Raw genomic sequence first — 19,853 nt, forward strand, 5'->3', positions numbered from 1 at the left:
AGCTCTACAGGTTTAACTAAGTACTGAATTGCGGTTGTGTTTCAAGTCTTTACCTTTAACTCGAGTTTTGCAGAATCTGGGAGTATAACTGGTCTGAACGACAGGGAATGTGGGCAGATTGGAGTGAACAACATGCAAGGAACGTTTGGATGCACCTGCAATTTTTGGATTTTTTATAAATGTCAAATAGAAAACGTTTTCACACTCACGGTCACTAAAATTATATTATGAATGGCATAATAGTTCTCAGACATGCCAACGAGCTTCATTTTGGGTATGCAATGCAGAGTTGAATAGCTTACCATGGAACCTCCTGCTGCTGTAGAATAAGCAGTACTCCCTGTAGGAGTGGCTACTATAACTCCATCACCTTGTACCTATAATAGCAATTATTCGTCAACACATACAAGCAGTGAAATTTCATCAATGCAGGGAAATTATCTACACAAGCACTGAGATGTTCTTGTTTGTTTCAAGATGTAGAAAATTTTGTACAAACCTTTGTAATAAGACGGTCGTGCTCATAACATTCGATCTTAGAAAGGTATGGGTTGGATCCTCGATCAACAACAATCTCGTTCAGAACATCAAACACTTTGCCAGGCATTGCTTTGCCATTACGATAGATTTCGCAACGAAGACGCATTCGAAGAGTTATATAAACCCCATCTAATGTGTTATTCCCATGAATGACTCGTTTGAGGTCTTGCCTGAAGTCCTCAAACTACAAATGGAATTAATAAAAAATATATAAGAAGGCTGTCGAAAGAACTAGAATACTTAGACATAGTTAAGTAATAGAATATGTCAAAAGGCTTACTGGATGTGAAGTGAGAAATCCAAGGGACCCCAGATTAAATGAAACTACGGGAGGGACAGCTCCTTTGAACAAGTTTGATGCATGTAATATCACCCCATCTCCCCCTAAGCATGCCACAAAATCAACCCTTTCATGGAGATCGCTGAAATTCAAACAAAACAAAGCCAATCATAATTGAGCCATTGATGATTGATTCGTCGCTGATGTCTACTCAACTTATTTTGTACCTCGTGTCCTGAATGTAAAAAGTCTGGACAAAGCCAAACCCTGGAATCCTGGCAAATACATCATGCACCTCAGGTTCAACCAGAACATTCATCTTCTCTTGATGATACAAGAAAGATGCAGCCTAAAAACAAATTTGAAAGAACAACAACTTTTCATGGATTTCCTAAACTTCAGGCAGCCTTAATGCAAAACAAAAAAAAATAGAATAATTTAGATTTAAAAAGCAAAACTTTCACCTCTTTAGCTTCCTCCATCAGTTCCATCCCGAGCTTCTTCAGCAGTAAGACAGTTTTTGGGGTAGTTTTCCAAAGAAGCATCTGTTGTTGAGTACTTGGATGTGTGAAGGCTAGAGAGGATTCTGTCACCTTTTCCCTTGTACACGACACTCCATCAGTTCTGACTAAGAACATCTCTGCTTTCTTTCTCGACTGCACCCTTACTACGCCAGTGGCAGAAGCACACATATTTCCCTCAATAGCTCCAGCTTCATCATCACTGGAATCCGAGGAAGAAGCACTACTGTTTCTCTGAGACTCTCGAATAGAATGGGAACCTACAACGCGACTTAAGTTATTACTAGGAGGCACTGCAATAGGCTCTGCAGAACTATGCACATTTCCATTTGAAAACTTCCCATTCCAACTTTTAGAACTTGTAGGAAGAAGGTAACCATTGGAGTTTCCCGTCTCCGCAAGTCCTCTTACGGAATCTACATCAAAAAACTGATTTCCGTTTGTCACACCAGTATATGAAAACTGGGGAGTTGGGACTGCTCCTAATTTTTTAGACGGATTACTAAGATAACCAGCAGGAGCAATACTTTTGCTCCTTAGGAATTTAGACATTTCTTTTCTTGAAAAAATATTGCCTGGTGGAACTTGAGATCTAAGAGGATCGCTCACCATCGTAAATTCTGATGCAGATGTATCTCCCTCACTGCTTCCAGATTCTTTACTCTGGTTTGAAGAGTATCTACTATCAACTTCATTGGTTTCAGAAACTTTATCAGTATGCTCATCAGTTACACCCTTACCAGATACTAGAGCATTTAATCCAAGCTTAGCTTCAGAAACCTCCCCACCCTTTGACTCTTCAGAGACTGGAATTTCCTTAGTGACCGGACGTGTCATGTACTGCTTCCACCTAGAAACCATCGCAGAAGTTCTCCAAACACCTTCTTTACTGTGAACGTATATCGGCCTTTTGTTGCTATCTGATACAATAGAAGCAAACAGCTCGACCTGCTGAGCTTTAGGAGCCATCCTGACTTCAATTGGAATTTGCACCATTGTAATTTTCCCAAGGGAAATTGCATCATCAAGCGCCGCCTGATAAAATGTATCCTTGACGTTTTCAGCTCTCAGGTCAACAATTGTTTTAAATCCATTCTCGATCAACCACTTCAATCCTTCTTGCGTTACCTGTCCTCCCCTCCAAAAGGCAATCTCAGACTCGTAGGAATCAGTATCCTCTTTCATATTTGGCGAGTAAATAGGATCCCAATTCGCAAAAAGTGTTTGGCAAGGATAATTATCACTGCGTGGAAAGCCTGCGTCATAGCAGACATTTTTAAGCTTCTGTAGTTTCCTCCAGACAATACCACTTCTTTCATCATCGGGAGTCAGATAATTCTCGAGGGCAATATGTAAGCTTTCACAACACCGTTTCATTTCACCTCTGAAAACAGCAAGTGGTGGAAGCGATTCCTCGGCAACCCCAACATCATCCAAATTAAATGAACTCATAGAAGATGACCTCCCGGAAAGAATCTCTTTCCTTCCTTTGTTCAAAAGAGATAAAATACAACCAAGCACTGATACTATCTTGTCCTCCAATAGTGGTTTTTCCTCAGGTGAAAAATCATACGGTACACGACATTCACCAGTCACAGGGTTGCACAATGTCTCCATCAACGCTCCATGTAGTCTCTCAGCTGATCTAAAAATTCTACAATATGCCTCAACCTCAGCAATGTCCCCTGGAACTGGACCAATCCAAGGCAGGTTTGATGTATCACGTGATTTCACAGCCTTATATATCAAAAGTGAATGAAGTCAGTCGACCAGTTCATAACAAATCAATAAAATTAGAGTACAACTCCGATGAGAAAATGATTCGATAAGCTAGGTTCGCAGCAGCCAAAGTTGCAAAGATGAATATAGAATTCTAACCTAATAATAATCTACTCGCAAACTCTGTCTCTCTTTTAAGTTAAGAAGAAGGGAGTGGAGAGAAGAAAGTAACCTGAGAATCCAAACCTAAATCGGGAGAAAAGGCCTCAGAAAGCTGGGCTCTGATCACGAATCTCAAGCGGCGTTTAAACGAGACGTCGTTTCTTCGAAACCTGAACACGAACGGAAGAAGTAATCGTGCATCGGAACTCGAATCAACGGAGAAGTGGAGGCGGGGAGAGATTCCGGTGGCGGGAGAAAGGCGATTCATGACGACGAAGTGAGGAACGTGGTAAGGGAAAAAAGAAGAAGAGCATAGGAGCATGAGAGAAACTCGAGAACCGCTTGAGCTGAGTGGCGGATAATATTTTGAGATGAACAATTTTTGGAAGTTTGCAGTAATTTGGTGGACCTCGTGGATTCGTCCTCTTCATGGGCGAAGTGCTTTCCAATTCCAATTAAAACTTGTGCATCCCTTCCCACTTTGATTGTGACTCGTTTGACACTTGAGCAATTTGCGTTCACTCCACGCGCCCCAAATCAAACAAATATGTGAAACAGCTTCACCAGAATTCTTAAATTATATACATATGATATTTGGCATAATTACAATTAACAAGATGATGACTTTACAAGAGATGATGATTAGATTTGAGATATATGTTAATCACAAGTTTTAACTTGTCCATCAACATAATAGAACGCATAAATCAATTTATAAATTACGGACTATACTAACTATACCAAATCAATCTAATGTATAACAAATGTATCTGAAAAGTATCAATACGATTACAAAGATACAGTAGAAGGGGTTTCACAGGGACAAATAAGAAGAATCCATTATTCATCATAACAAACAAAGAGACCAAGGAAAAATAAAACACTACTCAAAGAACAATGAGACGCACTCTCTTCAAAAAATAATCCTTCAAAGAAAAGAAAAATAATGGCAAAAGACTATTATATATTAACAATAAAAAAATGAAGCAAGCAGAGGGGAAACCAAAGAAATGAAGATACATAATAACTCTTCGACTGGGTAAATTCCAACTATAAAAAAGCAGCAATATATATGATATGTGGATCATATTCTTCTTCACTGTCACACGTGGTGTCTCTGCTGAAGGCTAGAAGGCATTCCAATTATCTGAAGAACTCCGTGGTGTCTCTGCTGAAGTTGTTGTTGTTTTGAATGGTCCTGTAGAACCAAATGGGTCATGGTCGTCAAACCCAAACCCATGACTGTAATCAGAGTCTCTTGTGCTTCCCATTGAGTCGAATCTCGTCAATGAGGCTTTAGGTGTCTCCGATGCGTTGTTGTTGCCAGAGGAATCAAAGCTTTGTGCATTGAAGGAATCATATCTTTGATAGTTGAACGAATCAAACCTGGACGCGAATGGGTCAGGCTCGCTCGTGCTACGCATCGAGTCTGTGCGGGATAGGCCGAAAGCGTCATTGTTGTTGCTGTTGAATGAATCGAAGCGGGAGAAGCTGTTGTTAGAGAAGTCATCGTGTGCGGGTGTACTTGGAACAGAGTCAAACATGAAGGGGCTTCTTCCTGGGAACAAGTTGTCTGAACGAGGAGTCTCTGATGCAAATGGCTTCCCACCAAAATCAGACGTGCTATAAGCAGGAGTGCTCGGGACAGAGTCATCGAAAAATGATTTCTTCTCGGCAAACAAGTTGCCTGGATAAGCAGGAGTGCTCGGGACAGAATCGTCAAAGAAGGATTTCTTCTCGGCAAACAAATTGCCTGGATAAGCTGGAGTGCTCGGGACAGAGTCATCAAAGAATGATCTCTGTCCTGCGTAAGAGGCATTGTTCGTCGCTGGAGTGCTCGGAACTGAATCAAACACAGAAGGTTTTGCAGGGGAAACGTCGTTTGCATTTGCTGGTGTGCTTGGGACGGAATCAGCAAATATAGATAACTTAGGAGGTAGGAAGTCGTTTGAAATGGTCGAACCAGTTTTTATAGGCTTAATACTGANCGATGCGTTGTTGTTGCCAGAGGAATCAAAGCTTTGTGCATTGAAGGAATCATATCTTTGATAGTTGAACGAATCAAACCTGGACGCGAATGGGTCAGGCTCGCTCGTGCTACGCATCGAGTCTGTGCGGGATAGGCCGAAAGCGTCATTGTTGTTGCTGTTGAATGAATCGAAGCGGGAGAAGCTGTTGTTAGAGAAGTCATCGTGTGCGGGTGTACTTGGAACAGAGTCAAACATGAAGGGGCTTCTTCCTGGGAACAAGTTGTCTGAACGAGGAGTCTCTGATGCAAATGGCTTCCCACCAAAATCAGACGTGCTATAAGCAGGAGTGCTCGGGACAGAGTCATCGAAAAATGATTTCTTCTCGGCAAACAAGTTGCCGCCTGGATAAGCAGGAGTGCTCGGGACAGAGTCGTCAAAGAAGGATTTCTTCTCGGCAAACAAGTTCCCTGGATAAGCTGGAGTGCTCGGGACAGAGTCATCAAAGTATGATTTCTGACCTGCGTAAGAGGCATTGTTCGTCGCTGGAGTGCTCGGAACTGAATCAAACACAGAAGGTTTTCCAGGGGAAACGTCGTTTGCATTTGCTGGTGTGCTTGGGACGGAATCAGCAAATATAGATAACTTAGGAGGTAGGAAGTCATTTGAAATGGTCGAACCAGTTTTTATAGGCTTAATACTGAAGTCATCAAATCCAAATCCAAAGCCAAAACCACTGTCATACTTCTCATGATCCTTGTCCTGCTTAAAACATAACAAAAGTTAATAGCGTAAAAATTAACGATTCTTTCATGTAGATATACAAAGGTAAAGAGATACATAATATATACATGTCGAACGCCACAAACCCCAAACTTTCGGGGTGTGCATATTGGTTTACCTTTCCGTTGTCAGGGTTGAAGCTTGAAACTGAATCTGTCTCATCGTGAGAGTCATAATTTGCAGTTTTGCCAGCAGAAGCAGTAGATTCACCATCATCATGGCCATTTTCACTGGAAAAATAACATAGACAATGTAAATCACCGAGATGAATTCTTCTCTGTAGGGCCATATTATACCCCATTTTTTTTCTATTTGCAGTACATTTCACGGAAACACATGAACTCCACAGTTAAGAAGGATGCAATCCAAACCACATCAGGTCTAGCACAAAAAACATACCTCCTTGTATCTTTAGTTCGGGGTGAGGTATCAGCGTCAATACCATTTCTAACATTAGAGTCATCCACAGATCCGTTTTTATCTCTGGTATTAACATCGGATGCTTTACCCTCTGACTGCTCAGATGTCGGTTCCTTCTCAGAAGCCTCTTCACCACTGCTTTGCTTTTTCCCCGTTTTGGAGTCGGCATCTGAGGATAAAACATCTTCACCTTCTTTTGAAGAGACAGTAACTTCATTCTTCCACGCTGATGATTTTTCCTTTGGTGGGGCTATGACATTTTGGATATCAAGTGTAAGCTCCTTGACAAAGGTAAACCCTGGAAGTGAAGACAAAATAGGATGTGAATTACAAGTGTTCCAACTGCAAAATCCATAAAACTATTTTGGAATATACGTCACCCTAAATATATACACAAGATATTGATATTATATCTAAAGCCATGCTTCCACAATAATCTCATCTGAAAACAAAATCTAAATCTAAACAGCAAGCATACCTTCCTCCTCTAGCTTATCCCAGTCTTCATCCCAATCAGCAGTACCTTCCTGGATTCCAGGCTGCCAACCTGTAAAAAAGAGATAATTCCATGAATATAAACAAAGAAATTAATTACACTACAGATATACAGTTGCACAGGTAGAAGTTCTTCTGTCAAAAGCCAAAAATACACAAATAAACCCCCCAAATATACCGTGTTTCCTTTAGTACATAAGCATCAACGTTTAATCAAGATTGTATATAAGAATATTGCTCGATTCTAAAGTTATACAGAAAAAGGTATGGTAAACCAACTCCTGGCACTAGTCACAAAATTATAATGCTAAGCGTGATTTTTAACCAGAGAGGAGAAGGGGTAAATCTATACCAAAAGGAAGCTCAACCAGAGAAGTGGGTTTCCCACGTACTCCATATTGTTTGCAGCGCTCATTCAAATTTTTAATCAGTTCCTCAAGGCCTGATTGGATGTGTTCAGTGCGCTCCTACAAGACAACCTTCAGCAAAATACAACTACGAATCACATTCAATTAACCAGCTAGCACGTGTGGCTTACCTTAACAACACTATCATCAAGTTTGCCTTCTTCAAATTTGACTATTGCCTGGTACAATTCCATTTTCTTCTCCTACAATTTTAAGGAAGGTTTATCATTATTTTTGAAGGGGTCATCCAGCTTACAGACAATTCAAAGTAACCCATGCTCCTGGGAAGATAATTCTACACTACCTGTATATCACGGAATGTGGCCTCTTCAATAGTTAATTTAGAGCCAACATTACCAGACTTCTTGTATTTCTCCTCGTATTTTTTTGCTAGAGATTCAAGCTGGAGTACATGTTCATTATGTTAGGTAATCAAACTGGATCTCTAATACCATCACAAAAGAGGCTCAGCAACAGAAACTGTATACCTCACGTTTATCACCAGATACTCTCTCTGTGATCTCATTGTACCGGTTGTCACATCTGCTTTTGTATAAAACCTATAACCATGGAACCAAAGGTTAGAGAACCAAACTGATTGTTACTTAAAAAAAGGCCAGAGCAAACAACACATATATAAATGATCGTAGTTCGAGCAAGCTGGAGAAGCAGAGATACTTACAAGTTCTTGCATCTTAGCACGGAAGAAATCAATTTTCTGCTTAGAATCAGCTATTTCTTTTTCGAGTTCATCCACCTAAACACCAAACACACACGAATTAAAAACGAGGCAGTCATATTAGTTTTTAAGTTAAACTAGTAAATATCAAATGAATAAAAGGTTGGGAGGAGATGTGACAGAGAAGGGAAACTCAAAACAGGATTAGAAACAAATAAATTATTCATAATTCTCAATGGCAGTTTAATATCTTCCATGCCAATGAAATTAATATTGACTGCCACTGTCAATTATAAATTGTAAGAATATCTTCTAATCTTGACTATGGCTACGCAAATCCACAAATTTTCATATTAATGCCATAAGAAGGGGGCAAAAGATATCTTCAGATTAAAAATGCCAAATTTTTTTTTGTAAATCACGATAACCAACGGAATTCACCACATTAACAAATTAAAATCAGAGAGAAACCAGAGAGTGCCTTTTTATCAACAGCAGTAGCTTCTTCAAACTTCGAGTTGAGTGACTCCTGCTCCTCCTTGCTAAGTTGATCCACCAGCTGTTTTTCCAACTCAGGCATTTTACGTTTCGGCTGAGTGGGCGGGACCATTCCATCACTAGAGGATAGAGGACCTGGCCTTGGAGGCTTTCCTTTGGGACCAGCTGGTGGCCTCAAGGCCCCAGGAGGTTGTTGCTGTTGGAAACCTACAATATTTGGTACATAAATGAATTAACCTAGTTTGGCAAAAAAAAAAAGAAAGAGGCAAGTAATACAGTATGTGCAATCGATTACCATGTGGATGTCCCCAGGATGCATTGCCATGCGGTGCCCCAGATTGACCAGGAGCGGTAAACATGCTCTCACTATGTATTATAGAGCTTGGGAACATTGGAGGAAGAGGTCGGCCCTCTCTGTAACGCTCCATTAAATAGACCGCAATACAGAACTCCCGCAAGGAGAGCATGCTGTCATTATCTTGATCAGATAAATCCCATACCTGCTTCAAAGCCTCTGTAACACCAAGGACCAGCATGACCACATAAAACATTCCGCAATATTCCCCACGGAAAACTTTAAAAAATTCAACAAATTGGGCTACAATAACATTACATCTCTATCGACTTATAATATAGTCTACACGAGGACCATACGAGTAAATACTCAAGACGAACCATAAATGGCAGTTAATCAATATCCAAACAAATATTCAGAAGTGCCATTATATTATAATCCCCGTTCACCATTGTAACACGCTCAAATTGAACCACTGTTAACGGAGAAAGAAACAAAAAAGTAAGTGTAGCCTACCTCTTGGAAGCCTCCAACTTAAGAACAGATTCCGAGCCTGGTTCCCTGTGATCTTCCCGTCCCTATCAGTGTCAACTTGCACAAAAACCTTGGTATATTTTTGGACATCAGCTGGAGTCATTTTTGGCCAAGGGGGTTGGGAGTGAACTTGGGGCCGGGGTTGTTGTTGGGAGTGAACTTGGGGCCGGGGTTGTTGTTGGGAGTGAACTTGGGGCCGGGGTTGTTGGGAGTGGGGGTGGGGTGGACGCTGGGCCAATTGACTGGAAGCTGAAATTCCAGCTCCAACAGAAGAGCCAGGTGGACCAGAAGCCACACCTGAGGGAGCATATGGTTGCCCTGAATTTCCAGTAAATTGATTCTGAACGCCAACAGCATGCTGGCCCAATGAACCCTGTTGTGGGATTGAACTTTGCCTAACTCCAGACTGTGTCATCTCAGGGGCTTTGACAGTTCCAGCAGGAACAGATGAGATGCCTATTGTTGATGCAGTTCCCGTAGTATGTTGTTTTGGCTGCGTGGGAGCAACTGAAAAGACATCTCCGAAAAGTGAGTCAGAGGCAAATCCGTTTCCTGCTGCAGCCAGTTCCTTGGGATCCTTGGCCACCAATTGAGCAGATGATTCTTGGGGTCTGGCTGTTGTAGAACTTGTTACAGCAGGTGTCATAACTGGTGTTGGTATATGGTTAGCAGTGGAGTTAGGTGCAGTCAAACCATATGTACTTTGACCCGAAGGAATTTGAGAATTCGTGTTCCCAGAGGGGCCAACACTTCTCCCGCTGAGCCAATCAGATGGCATAGGTTGGTTTGCAGGACGAGGTGCATTAGTCCCTCCAGCTGGCATTCCCTGGCTTTGAAAGTTATGCTGTGGCTGTGGCTGAGATGGAGGCAACGCAGTAAACTGGTTCTGCTGGCCTGGGACAACTTGTTGGTTACTGGTGGCTACAGTTCCACCCGTTTGAGGCCCTCTCGTACCAGCCACTACTGATGTTACTCCCTGAGATTGTGTAGCAGGCAAAACTCCCCTGGGCTGTGGAGAGGGTGTTGCAGCAAGATTTATTTTGGGTGCAGGGATATTGGCTGAAGCAGGACTATAAATTGCAGCTTTTACTATCTCAGGAGTCAACTCCCGTCTACTTTGTGCAACTGTTACCAACTTTAATGCATTATAAAACTCAGCTCGGCCAAGGTAGCCAGCTTTTTTTGCATCTGCAAAGGACCATACCTACCAGAGATAAAAACAAGTTATAGCATTAACAAATCCAAAGAATAATTGTATCTCAGAAAGAGCTTATATCCGAACTAATCCGGAGATGTTTTTCTATTCTACATGTTAAAATTCAAATATGCAGAATTCCCTCATTACATGCAATTTGATAACAGTAGAGTGAACAGAAAACACAACTTAGCGTTCTAATCTCAGAATATGTCAAAATCGAAGAGGAGATTCTTCATTAGAATCACAACAACTTGACTACAAAGCTCCAGAATGAAAAGAGAGGTCCCATTAACACAAATTTGACAAAATTACATCACATTCATTACCCAACGATCCAACAGATCAAAGATCCAATTCAAAACCTATACGAATTTTACAAGTATTCTCCACCGTTTTCTCAATAATCACAAACAACAAAAAAGAAGGGAAACAGATGCAGATTTGGAAGAAGAAGAAGGAACCTGAGCAAGGACGTGTTTAGGCAAATTAGAGCCTTGGAAGAAAGCGACAGCCTCAGCACCACTGATATGACCATCTCCATCCAAATCTGCCCTCCTGAAATACGTATCGAACAGATCCTGGCCTCCCGTCGGCCTTGGCGCTGCCATTTTTTTTCTAAAGGGATGATCCGAAATCTAGCAGCGAAGACAGTGTCCAGAAGTTTTTCCGAACACGATCCAAATCACCGCATACGAAGAAAAACCCTAATTCATAAAGGCTGAGCGCAATCGTAGATCAGTAGGAGAGAGACCACCACCACCAACACATCGATTGAAATGGGATCGGGAAAGAGGTGAGGAAGAGAGCGAAGACGGCGAGGAGAGAGCGGAGAGAGGAGTAGTATGTATGAACAAAGGTCGATGATGATTCTCCGACAGAGAAACAATTTCAATTCCCGGGATTTGAGATTGAAACCGGTACAGCTAGCGATGGAAGAAGCAGCGAGACGATTTTTGGGAAAGTTATGATTATTATTATAAAAATAAAAATAAAAATAAAAATGTTTATTCAGTACGATACAAATCGTATAAGAACCTCGAGATGCAAATAACAATACGGACACAGTTTCACCTTAAATATATTAATAATATCTATACTTGTTTTTTCTTTTTGTCAACACATTATTGTTTAACATTTCAATAACATTTTTTCCATGATAATAATCCAAAGAGAATTAGTGAGATCTAAACTCCCTATAGTTTTTTCACCTAATTTTTATCTTTTTAGAATTTGATTACAAATTTACTATAGATACATAAGAAAAATTTTGAAATCAAGAGTATGTTGTCATATCATTTTTTATTTTCTTAAAAATTTAATTTGTTAGTAATATGTTGTCATAAGTTTTTTTATTTCATATTAGCTGAAAAATAACAATCATACTAGGATCTGACCCGCGCTACAGCGCGGGGGAAAATTTTATATACATGTTCATTTTAAATAACTCAAATTGTAATAAAATTGTATGGTGATATTAGTCTAATATAACATTGAGGGGGATAAAATATACATAAAAGTAACTTAATAATATAGTGTAACCTATGTTTCTTGAGTACATTATATCAGTCCAGTATACAATTGTTTTTGTAATAAATATAAATGATGGACCAAACTAACACATTTATTTTGTGGCTGGGCTTCGTTGAGCCGAAATTGTGTTTTGAATTTATTACAAAATTGTAAAAAAACAAAACATACAATGAGTTGGCGTTTGATAAAATTAAAAAAAAAAAATTCTGGAGAAGTGAATAGTTTTCACGATCACCCTCACCGAAAGAACTCGTCGACTACGTTTCCACTTCTCAAATCATTTGATTATCTCTATTTCTAAACCAGAAATTGATTGAAACACGATTATTTCAATTATACACTGCAGTCCGTTTTATGTATTCTCAATTTTGGAGATCCAGTCGTAATCAAGAACAACCAAATCTCCTTATACTTTGGATTTGGGTATGTGGTTTACAAATCTCCGAAGGATCTTAATTAATTGGGTAAGTTGATTCTGATTACAGTTAATCAAATTACATTTCACTACCTTAATGGGTTTGAATTCTGAATAATATTGTTTTGATTCTGAGTAATGATTCAAAATCGTTTTCATAAATTTTATCAAGTCGATCGATATATTTCCTTCAGACATTTATGTGAATTATATATGTATACTTTGCTTCAATTTTTAACTGTTTCTTTGCTTCGTTTTCTCATTATTCTTTACCAGTGTTCAAGAAAGCGCTAGGCGGTATCTGGGTGGTGACCCAACGCCTAGCGCCTAGAACGCCTAATCGGGGCCTAGACGGTTTTTAGGCGGTTTAGGCGTTTACAATATAAAACATTATATATATAAAATTATGTACAAATATATGTTAGAAAAATAAAAAAATTATAAATTATAAACAAAATTAACAAAAATACATTTATTTAAGTTATATTAACAACATATAAACATTTATAATTACGTATACAAATATAAAACTTAATAATTTAAATCTATATAGTTAAAAATCAAAAATAAATATTAAAATTAAATTAATGTAATTTTAAGCGGTTTAGGCGGTCATCTAGGCGTCTACTGAGCGCCTAGCGCCTAGACGGCGCCTAGGCGGCCGCCTAGACCGCTTTCTTGAACACTGATATTTACAAATGGCATCAAGCCATTCAAGACTGGCGGATGGATTCAAGTCAATTTGAGAATCAATCTTTGAAACAGTACACTACTTGCTTTGGTGAGACCCTTGCAAGATGACTACATAAAAATAGTTATGTATACTTTGCTTTAACTTTTAATTGTCTTATTGATATGTCCTAATTTTCCAATAAATATGCGAATGAGATCTAACCAAACAGAGGGACAAACAGACAAACATCAATTACGCTGGATTAAACTGTGGGTTTTAGTAATCTTCTAAACTAATCCTAATTAATTGGTTAAGTTGATTTCAGATTCCGCATCATATTACTGAACTATACAAAAAATCTGTAATATATTTCAGGTACTTTCATGGAATCCTCTTGCTCAAATTGGAGTTTAAGTTGTGCACCATATTAAAAATGGTAAGTCTTCTTAACTTGTATGAAAATGCATTTTGATATGTTTGATTGGTTGTTGCATATATAAACTTAGATAAAATGATTGCTAACCTTAAATAGAAAAGAAACATATCCTTTATTCATATCATTTTCATTTCTCGAATGAAAACAAAAAACAACTTAAACATGATAAAGTAGGAAAGTTTTAAAACTTTTAAAAGTACTGAAATATAAAGAATAATCATTCTTCTATTAATCCCCTGGCCATACATGCGTCCTTGTATGAATCTTAGACGACACCATCATAAGTCCTCAAATCTTCATCACATTGTGGTCCTTTTAGAAAAGGAAAAAGGAGTTTCAAGCTGTTATGACCATCAAACTTACTTGGCATATACGATATTCTTCTACTCCCATTTGTTCTCTTGTTATGACGATCCTACGCTGGAACTTATGTAGCTGTTGTTTCTTGACAGTCGCATGGATCAAAGTATCCTAAATAGGGAAAAAAAACATATTCATAGTAAGTGACTAATTTTTACAAAATATTTTAAACATAAAGGTATGAAGTTTATGTGTATGGTTGGTAAGCTTACCGAGACATCAGTCAGGACCATTTCGAGGGTCTCACTAGAGTAGCTGGTGTACTGCTGCTAGCTATGGATGATTTTGACTTGGATCTTCCAAACAGTCTTGAAAGGCTTGATGGATGCAAGATCAGTTATTGCTAAGTTGGCAGCCATTTCGGAAGATAAAGTAAGAAGGGATGAAAGCTTTGTTGGAAGGTATGGTGTTGATGTGTTTGAGTAATCAGTATTTATAGGTAAAATATATTCTCATCTAAATTTTATCATAATTGATTTACCAATTAATTCGGTAATCAAATTTCCGTAATTTTAGTCAAATGAGTTTTCGATACAGTGGTTAGAGATCAATTACGAGACTAAAAATCCGGTAAGCATATATATCAGGTAAAATTATGAGATCTTAGAAGTATGTAGAAGAGATAATTCCGGTAATCATATGTATTTGGTATGAATATGAGATCTTAGGAGTACGTTATGGGATCCGGGAATCATATATATTCTGAATTTATGATTAATATACCATATATCGTCTAATTAATTTTAATGTTGCCTAAATTGTAGGATTAATCTTTACCGGATTTGTTGTGAGGAATTATATTTGTTTTTGGTTCGACGAATCAAAATTTGGAGGTGTTATTTGGATGATCCATATGGAGATTTCGGATATATATCAGCCCGGATCCGAAATAGTAAATTTCGGGTTAAGTTTAGTTATGACCCGATCCGAAGATAATTTTGTACTCCTCTTTTACTAATATAGAGATAAAAAAACATTTGGGGTAACAATCATAGGAGCAATTATCAATTTATCACAAATCTTAAATGCCTAACGTTTGATGTCTCTACTCTACATCTGTTTTTTTTAGCCATTTTGGTTTAGTAGATGGTATTTTGCTTGATGCCTCTACATACAATGAATTTTGTCACTTCGTTCAGATTAACTAAAAGTGTTTGATCAGACTATAGTAATTACAAGAATATGAATTTGAATCCTTGATGGATTTAAGATTTTGTACTGAAATTTTAGGGTATCTACTATCGTGAACTGTATAATCCGCAAAACGTCCTTATGGAAATTACTGTGACTGTGAGTGCTTCAGCTAACTTTCAAACTTGTTCTAATAACATCGAAGACCAAAAAAAAACAGAATTTCAATCTCTCTTTTCCTTTCCCCTCTGTTTTCACAACTCTTTTGAACACTGCAGATTCTACTTTGTCGATTCCAAGTATGTTTAAAATGGATTTGTTTAAGAACTTCTAATGGATTAAACCCGATCGTGAGCCATGAAAGTCCACGATTATTTGAAGAGAACTTGGTTTATTTACCATCATCAATGACAATCCATCTTACAACTTACAAAAATTAACTAAAACTTTCAGCATATCAAAGATAATATCAAAAACTTTCAAGCAAAGATAATATCAAAAACTCTTTCAGCATATCAAAACACTGCTAATTAACTACTACTTTGAGACGAGCTAACAAACCGAGTCCAAGATTGATGCAATGTTGCTTCCACCAGGCCTACGCAAGCGATGGAGAAAAGGCATGAGCTTATGCACCAAACCCCAAAACAGATCAGTCCTAAACATCTCCTTTTGCGTGACTCTTAGTGCCTTTTCCACCACGAAATTCCCAAACTCATTCCCCGCCAACTTCACCAACCTATCTCCTTTACACTTCATAAGCTCCTCCACCACCACAACCATTGACTCCTCCGTCTCCAAAAGCAGCTGCACAATGTAGTTCCCACGTCTCTGAAACGAGAGATCAACACAGTGGCCACGTAGTTTAACTACGATGTTGTTCTTGCAACGCAAGTCATTCAGTTTAAGCACGTGTTGCACCACATAGTTCCCGTAAGCGTCGTTGCTTAGGGAGAGAGCGTTGTGCGCGACTACGTCAAAGAGCTTGTTTCTGTAGTAAAGATCGTCCGCGTCGGTTATGATGTCGTTGAGCGCGAGGCAACCGTGTCGATCACGCGCTATGTGGAGCGCGTAGTGGAGAATGCGCTCGTACATTGCTTCTTTCTTCTCCTTATCGAACACTGTCATCGCCCGTCTCGCCACGTACGACGCGTACCTGTCGGTGATGATGTGGAAGAAGCAGCGCAAGATAGCGTCGGCGAAGAACGTGTCCACGTCATCTGATTTCCCGAGAAGTTTCTGTATGCGTCTGGAGCCGTTCTTGTTTCTTGCGATCATCAAGAAGTGATCGGAGTCTGAAGTCAGCAACGACGCCATCGTTTGAAGCTCTCTTTTGTCTAACTTTGAGACCATCTCTTTAAACGGAGCCGCATCTTGATTAGTCATTACGTCAAAGATCCATTGCGAACGCATTTTCGATTCTTGATGAGTTAAGGCGGCGAGGGATGAGTTGGTTAAATGCGACGGAGAGGATGAGGTGAATCCCGGAGGAGGAATCACGACGGAGATGCCACGTGGATAAGGAGGAGCAACTGTCGGATACTCTTTTGTGATGGATTCTCTTGCGTCGGCAAAACGGAGATGGTGCACAGCATTGAACATTGTCGACGTTGAAAAAGGGTCAATGTGAAGAGTTTGCTGAGATTTGTGAAGTAATGTGATTCGTATTTATACTACCTGTAAACTGTAAAGGGTTCCTAGTAATAATTATATTTCATATCAAAATTGATTATTTAATCATATTTTGTGTCAAAAGATGTGTAAAATCATTTTTAATAATGTTAGTCATTTGATGTAATTCAATTCCAAAGTCCGGAATCTACTTTTCAACTATTTTTAGTTTTTATCCAAAAAGCTTCAGTTGTAAAAGCTGCTCGTAAAATCGTTAACTTTTATACAATAGACTTAAAAAGGACACTTAAATAGAGTAACTAAATATGATAATACGGACATCTTTATAAACCAACCATGCTTCGAATCTAAAAACCAAGCATCGGCATCGCCAGTACCAATGCCGTGCCACCTGAAGATGATGCAAGAGAAGGAAGAGGCCGGAGGTTATTGTCTCCACATTTCTATGTGTTTTTAAGAACTCCTTCGTGAGGTCAACTTGGCAAGTTCAGGTCCGGAGTTGTATGTGCGATGTTCAGATTCTGAGGAACTGGGATAACACGTGTCGGTGGATGTTCGGGCTTCTTCAGGGCAAGAACGACTTGTTTCTCTGCCATTATGCCCTCTGTTGTCTTTATGGCCTCTGTTGTCTTTCTCTTGACCACTCTTGTTTCTTCTGCAGGATTGCAAGAGTTTAAGCTTCCCTTTAGCTTCTCATGCTGCTGATTTGATCTGTCAACCATAGTTTGACTGGTGACCAAGGAAGTGCTGGTTGCGTTTGGATCAACAGTCATTTTCTCTCCACTTTGTTGTCTCTGAGCCACTGATTCCGTGTTGGGCTGAGCTATCCAGTCTATTTTTGGTACCAACTGCTTCCTGCTCTTCTTCATCTTTGTTTGATCCTTTAATGAAGCAGAAAATAACCAAGCAAAGTAAATTGAGCTTCCTGCTCTTCTCAGACTATGAGGTAAAAAAATAGGAAAATTCTATTTAAGTACCATCTCCTTTCCAAGGTTCCCAAACAAAGCTTTTTGCCTCTCTTTTGCCCGGCAAATTGCACGCTTGATCCCATGATTATCCATTAATCTATTTGGCCAGAGTTCAGCCAGCTGGAACATGATTAAACCCAAAAGAATATTCATGAAGCTCTATTAAACCACCTGGAATTTTACCTAGGTCTTTTTAAGACATGAGACAGAGGTTGAAAGCAATAAAAGCCGAATACCAAAACATTCGGAAACGGAGAAGAGCTTACATTGGCATATAGCTTTCTTATTGGTGGACCTTGATCTTCTTCATCCAGTCCCTGGTATACCAAAAAGCAGGAAAACCATTTTGACTCTAGTTTTGGGTATAAATGATTTTGCTTGGCAGAAATTCGAAAGTAATTACCTCAATAAAGATATCATATAGATGACACAATTTATCCTCCAACGCCGCATCTATGACAAACTTCTTCAAAGATGGCTTTTCTACAGGGTCCTGAAAATCGTCTGATGTTCCACCTTCTGGTTTAGTTTCCTGTCAGAAAAAAATGACAGTGCAAGATATTTAAAAAGTATCACAGGTGCCTCAACATATTAATAGGAGGTAAACAGGCTACAAAAGGCGGATTGACCCACCGGGAACACAGAAAACATAAGAATGAAGAGCTTAATTAAGAGCCAGGGGAGACCATTATCATTTATGAGAGAGAACTCCATTAATCATCAATGTTAATGACACTTCTAAGAATCTAATAAGATAGAAAAGCCATGGATGGAAGAAATGCTTAGAAGAGATAGAGAACCTGCGTTTCCATCAAAGAAACTTTCGCTTTTATCATATCAAGAACTTCATTGTTGATTTGCTGGAACCTAGTATCCTTTTCTCGGTTTGCAGAATCGCCCATATCAATCATGATTTTCAAGTTCCTCTGCAACAATAAGCATTACGAAGAGTAAGATCATTAACTTCTCCCAGAAACCCATATCTTGTTTACTTTTACCTGTAAAGAAGAGTTTTCAACTGGAACTTAAACAGACTCAGTATACAGGAGACAGAGAAGATTACCTTCAGTGACCTAAGCTGGATTAGGTGACCGACAATGCTCATAAGACGGTTGACTAACTCTGCCGTATATTTCCCCTGGCTTGCCTGCTTCCACAAAAGCATTCTAGTCTTTAGTTTTTTCTCATACCATTTCAAGTTTCAATAAAGTGAGAAGAACAAATAGAAAAGCTTTAGTACCGCTATCCTAGCAACTTTAGCAAGTTTCAGTTTTACATCTCTTGGCAATCTCCTCTTAACTGCCAGGGATGAGGTATCAGCTTCTTGATTCTCATTGATAGCAGGAGGCCTTGCTGCTTATAAATCATAAATTACTGTAAGTTAAAATCACCAAATGCTATTTTAGTTGGTGATCCACCTGAAAAATATTAAAACTCACATTCGGCAACCACCTTCTCCAATTCCCTTATGGCTTTCTCGAGGATGGAGATTTTAGACTTCACATTAGAACCATCTCTTTTCTGAGTAGAAGAAACAGGTTATTGCAGAATTACAAAGTGAGTTTGATGTGAACTTTGTGGTAAGAAAAATGCCTGGAAGCAAAGATTAAACAGAAAAACCTCCCAGGACCGAGATGGAAACTAGAGAAGAAAACTACTACAGAACCCTTAAATGCAGCCACATAACGTGGCACATAGTAGCACATAAATACGATCTAATATGCAATAACAGACCGTTATTAAGTCACAGAGATTAAAGGCAAACATTTCGGGGATGTAACATGACAGGCCCCAAAAATTACATGTGTACCATAGAATTGAACCAACTGAGTGTATGCTATGTAATTGAAGACACAGTTGGAATGTACTTACAGACGCTTGACTAGATTGTCTGCTTTTTGCATTTGCCAGCTCATGCATACCATTGTTTTCTTTCTGGCGGACTATTGTTGCCTCTGCAGAAACATTGGGCAGAGATTTTCCTGGCAGGGACTTAGATTGTTGATGTAAGCCTTTGTTGCTGTATTTCTGATGAAGGGCACTAGAGGATCCAGTTTCCTTTGACTTGGGACATGTGTCCTTCTTATTCTGATGATTTGCTCTATCAGAATGCTTCACATCATCCAGAGATAATGAAGTATTCGCATCTTGCGCTCCAAAAGGCAAAGGTGGCTCCTGTGTTTTCCTTGCGACATTATACTTTCTCTTCA

General features: G+C 39.1%; 4 protein-coding genes across 7 annotated transcripts in view; all 4 read right to left on the reverse strand.

Annotated features, from left to right (window-relative positions):
- Positions 1-3,665, reverse strand: part of LOC104773414 (NAD kinase 2, chloroplastic) — a 4,369-nt gene extending 704 nt beyond the window's left edge. Inside the window, exons 1-7 of one of the 2 annotated variants that reach the window (XM_010498018.2) lie at positions 3,293-3,664; positions 1,285-3,078; positions 1,048-1,169; positions 821-962; positions 500-724; positions 303-377; positions 54-155 (exon numbers count right to left, since the gene is read on the reverse strand). In XM_010498018.2, coding sequence (XP_010496320.1) covers positions 54-155; positions 303-377; positions 500-724; positions 821-962; positions 1,048-1,169; positions 1,285-3,078; positions 3,293-3,544 — 2,712 coding nt within the window. In that variant the 5' untranslated portion in view covers positions 3,545-3,664. Of the gene's footprint in view, positions 1-4; positions 156-302; positions 378-499; positions 725-820; positions 963-1,047; positions 1,170-1,284; positions 3,079-3,292 lie in introns of both variants that reach the window. The other variant, XM_019242661.1, reaches the window with a different exon arrangement.
- A 295-nt stretch (positions 3,666-3,960) lies between these two features.
- LOC104773416 (epidermal growth factor receptor substrate 15-like 1) lies at positions 3,961-11,483 on the reverse strand. Of its 2 annotated transcripts, none has more exons than XM_019242660.1 (14): positions 10,960-11,483; positions 9,283-10,504; positions 8,767-8,985; positions 8,455-8,678; positions 7,977-8,051; positions 7,783-7,854; positions 7,599-7,697; positions 7,426-7,497; positions 7,240-7,354; positions 6,871-6,939; positions 6,372-6,690; positions 6,091-6,202; positions 5,870-5,951; positions 3,961-5,185 (listed from the first exon to the last, which is right to left on the reverse strand). In XM_019242660.1, exons 1-14 carry the CDS (start codon positions 11,104-11,106, stop codon positions 4,350-4,352), a joined length of 3,663 nt encoding a protein of 1,220 aa, XP_019098205.1. In that variant the 5' UTR covers positions 11,107-11,483; the 3' UTR covers positions 3,961-4,349. The 2 variants fall into 2 exon arrangements, with proteins under 2 accessions (XP_019098205.1, XP_010496321.1); XM_010498019.2 differs by having other exon boundaries at positions 3,961-5,026; positions 5,711-5,951.
- A 4,112-nt stretch (positions 11,484-15,595) lies between these two features.
- On the reverse strand, positions 15,596-16,645 carry LOC104773429 (putative pumilio homolog 20). The gene has a single exon (XM_019242654.1). The coding sequence runs from the start codon at positions 16,643-16,645 to the stop codon at positions 15,596-15,598; it is 1,050 nt and encodes a 349-aa protein (XP_019098199.1).
- A 193-nt stretch (positions 16,646-16,838) lies between these two features.
- Positions 16,839-19,853, reverse strand: part of LOC104773417 — a 6,058-nt gene continuing 3,043 nt past the window's right edge. The window contains exons 7-15 of one of the 2 annotated variants that reach the window (XM_010498020.2): positions 19,516-19,853; positions 19,083-19,164; positions 18,884-18,999; positions 18,707-18,790; positions 18,444-18,569; positions 18,047-18,175; positions 17,910-17,960; positions 17,653-17,763; positions 16,839-17,556 (exon numbers count right to left, since the gene is read on the reverse strand). The exon at positions 19,516-19,853 is cut by the window's right edge and continues 1 nt beyond it. In XM_010498020.2, coding sequence (XP_010496322.1) covers positions 17,149-17,556; positions 17,653-17,763; positions 17,910-17,960; positions 18,047-18,175; positions 18,444-18,569; positions 18,707-18,790; positions 18,884-18,999; positions 19,083-19,164; positions 19,516-19,853 — 1,445 coding nt within the window. In that variant the 3' untranslated portion in view covers positions 16,839-17,148. The remainder of the gene's footprint in view (positions 17,557-17,652; positions 17,764-17,909; positions 17,961-18,046; positions 18,176-18,443; positions 18,570-18,706; positions 18,791-18,883; positions 19,000-19,082; positions 19,165-19,515) is intronic. The other variant, XM_010498022.2, reaches the window with a different exon arrangement.

This window comes from Camelina sativa, unplaced genomic scaffold (assembly GCF_000633955.1).
Source record: "Camelina sativa cultivar DH55 unplaced genomic scaffold, Cs unpScaffold00535, whole genome shotgun sequence".
Taxonomy (NCBI): domain Eukaryota; kingdom Viridiplantae; phylum Streptophyta; class Magnoliopsida; order Brassicales; family Brassicaceae; genus Camelina; species Camelina sativa.

Bases quoted from the DNA above. Each gene is read 5' to 3' on its own strand.
- LOC104773416 (XM_019242660.1), bottom strand. From the start codon at position 11,106: ATGGCAGCGCCAAGGCCGACGGGAGGCCAGGATCTGTTCGATACGTAT. The intron at 7,855-7,976 runs GTAAGTATCTCT...CCATGGTTATAG, and splicing joins GTGCTAAGATGCAAGAACTT to GTTTTATACAAAAGCAGATG. The intron at 7,698-7,782 runs GTATACAGTTTC...CATGTACTCCAG, and splicing joins TATCTGGTGATAAACGTGAG to CTTGAATCTCTAGCAAAAAA.
- LOC104773429 (XM_019242654.1), bottom strand. From the start codon at position 16,645: ATGTTCAATGCTGTGCACCATCTCCGTTTTGCCGACGCAAGAGAATCC.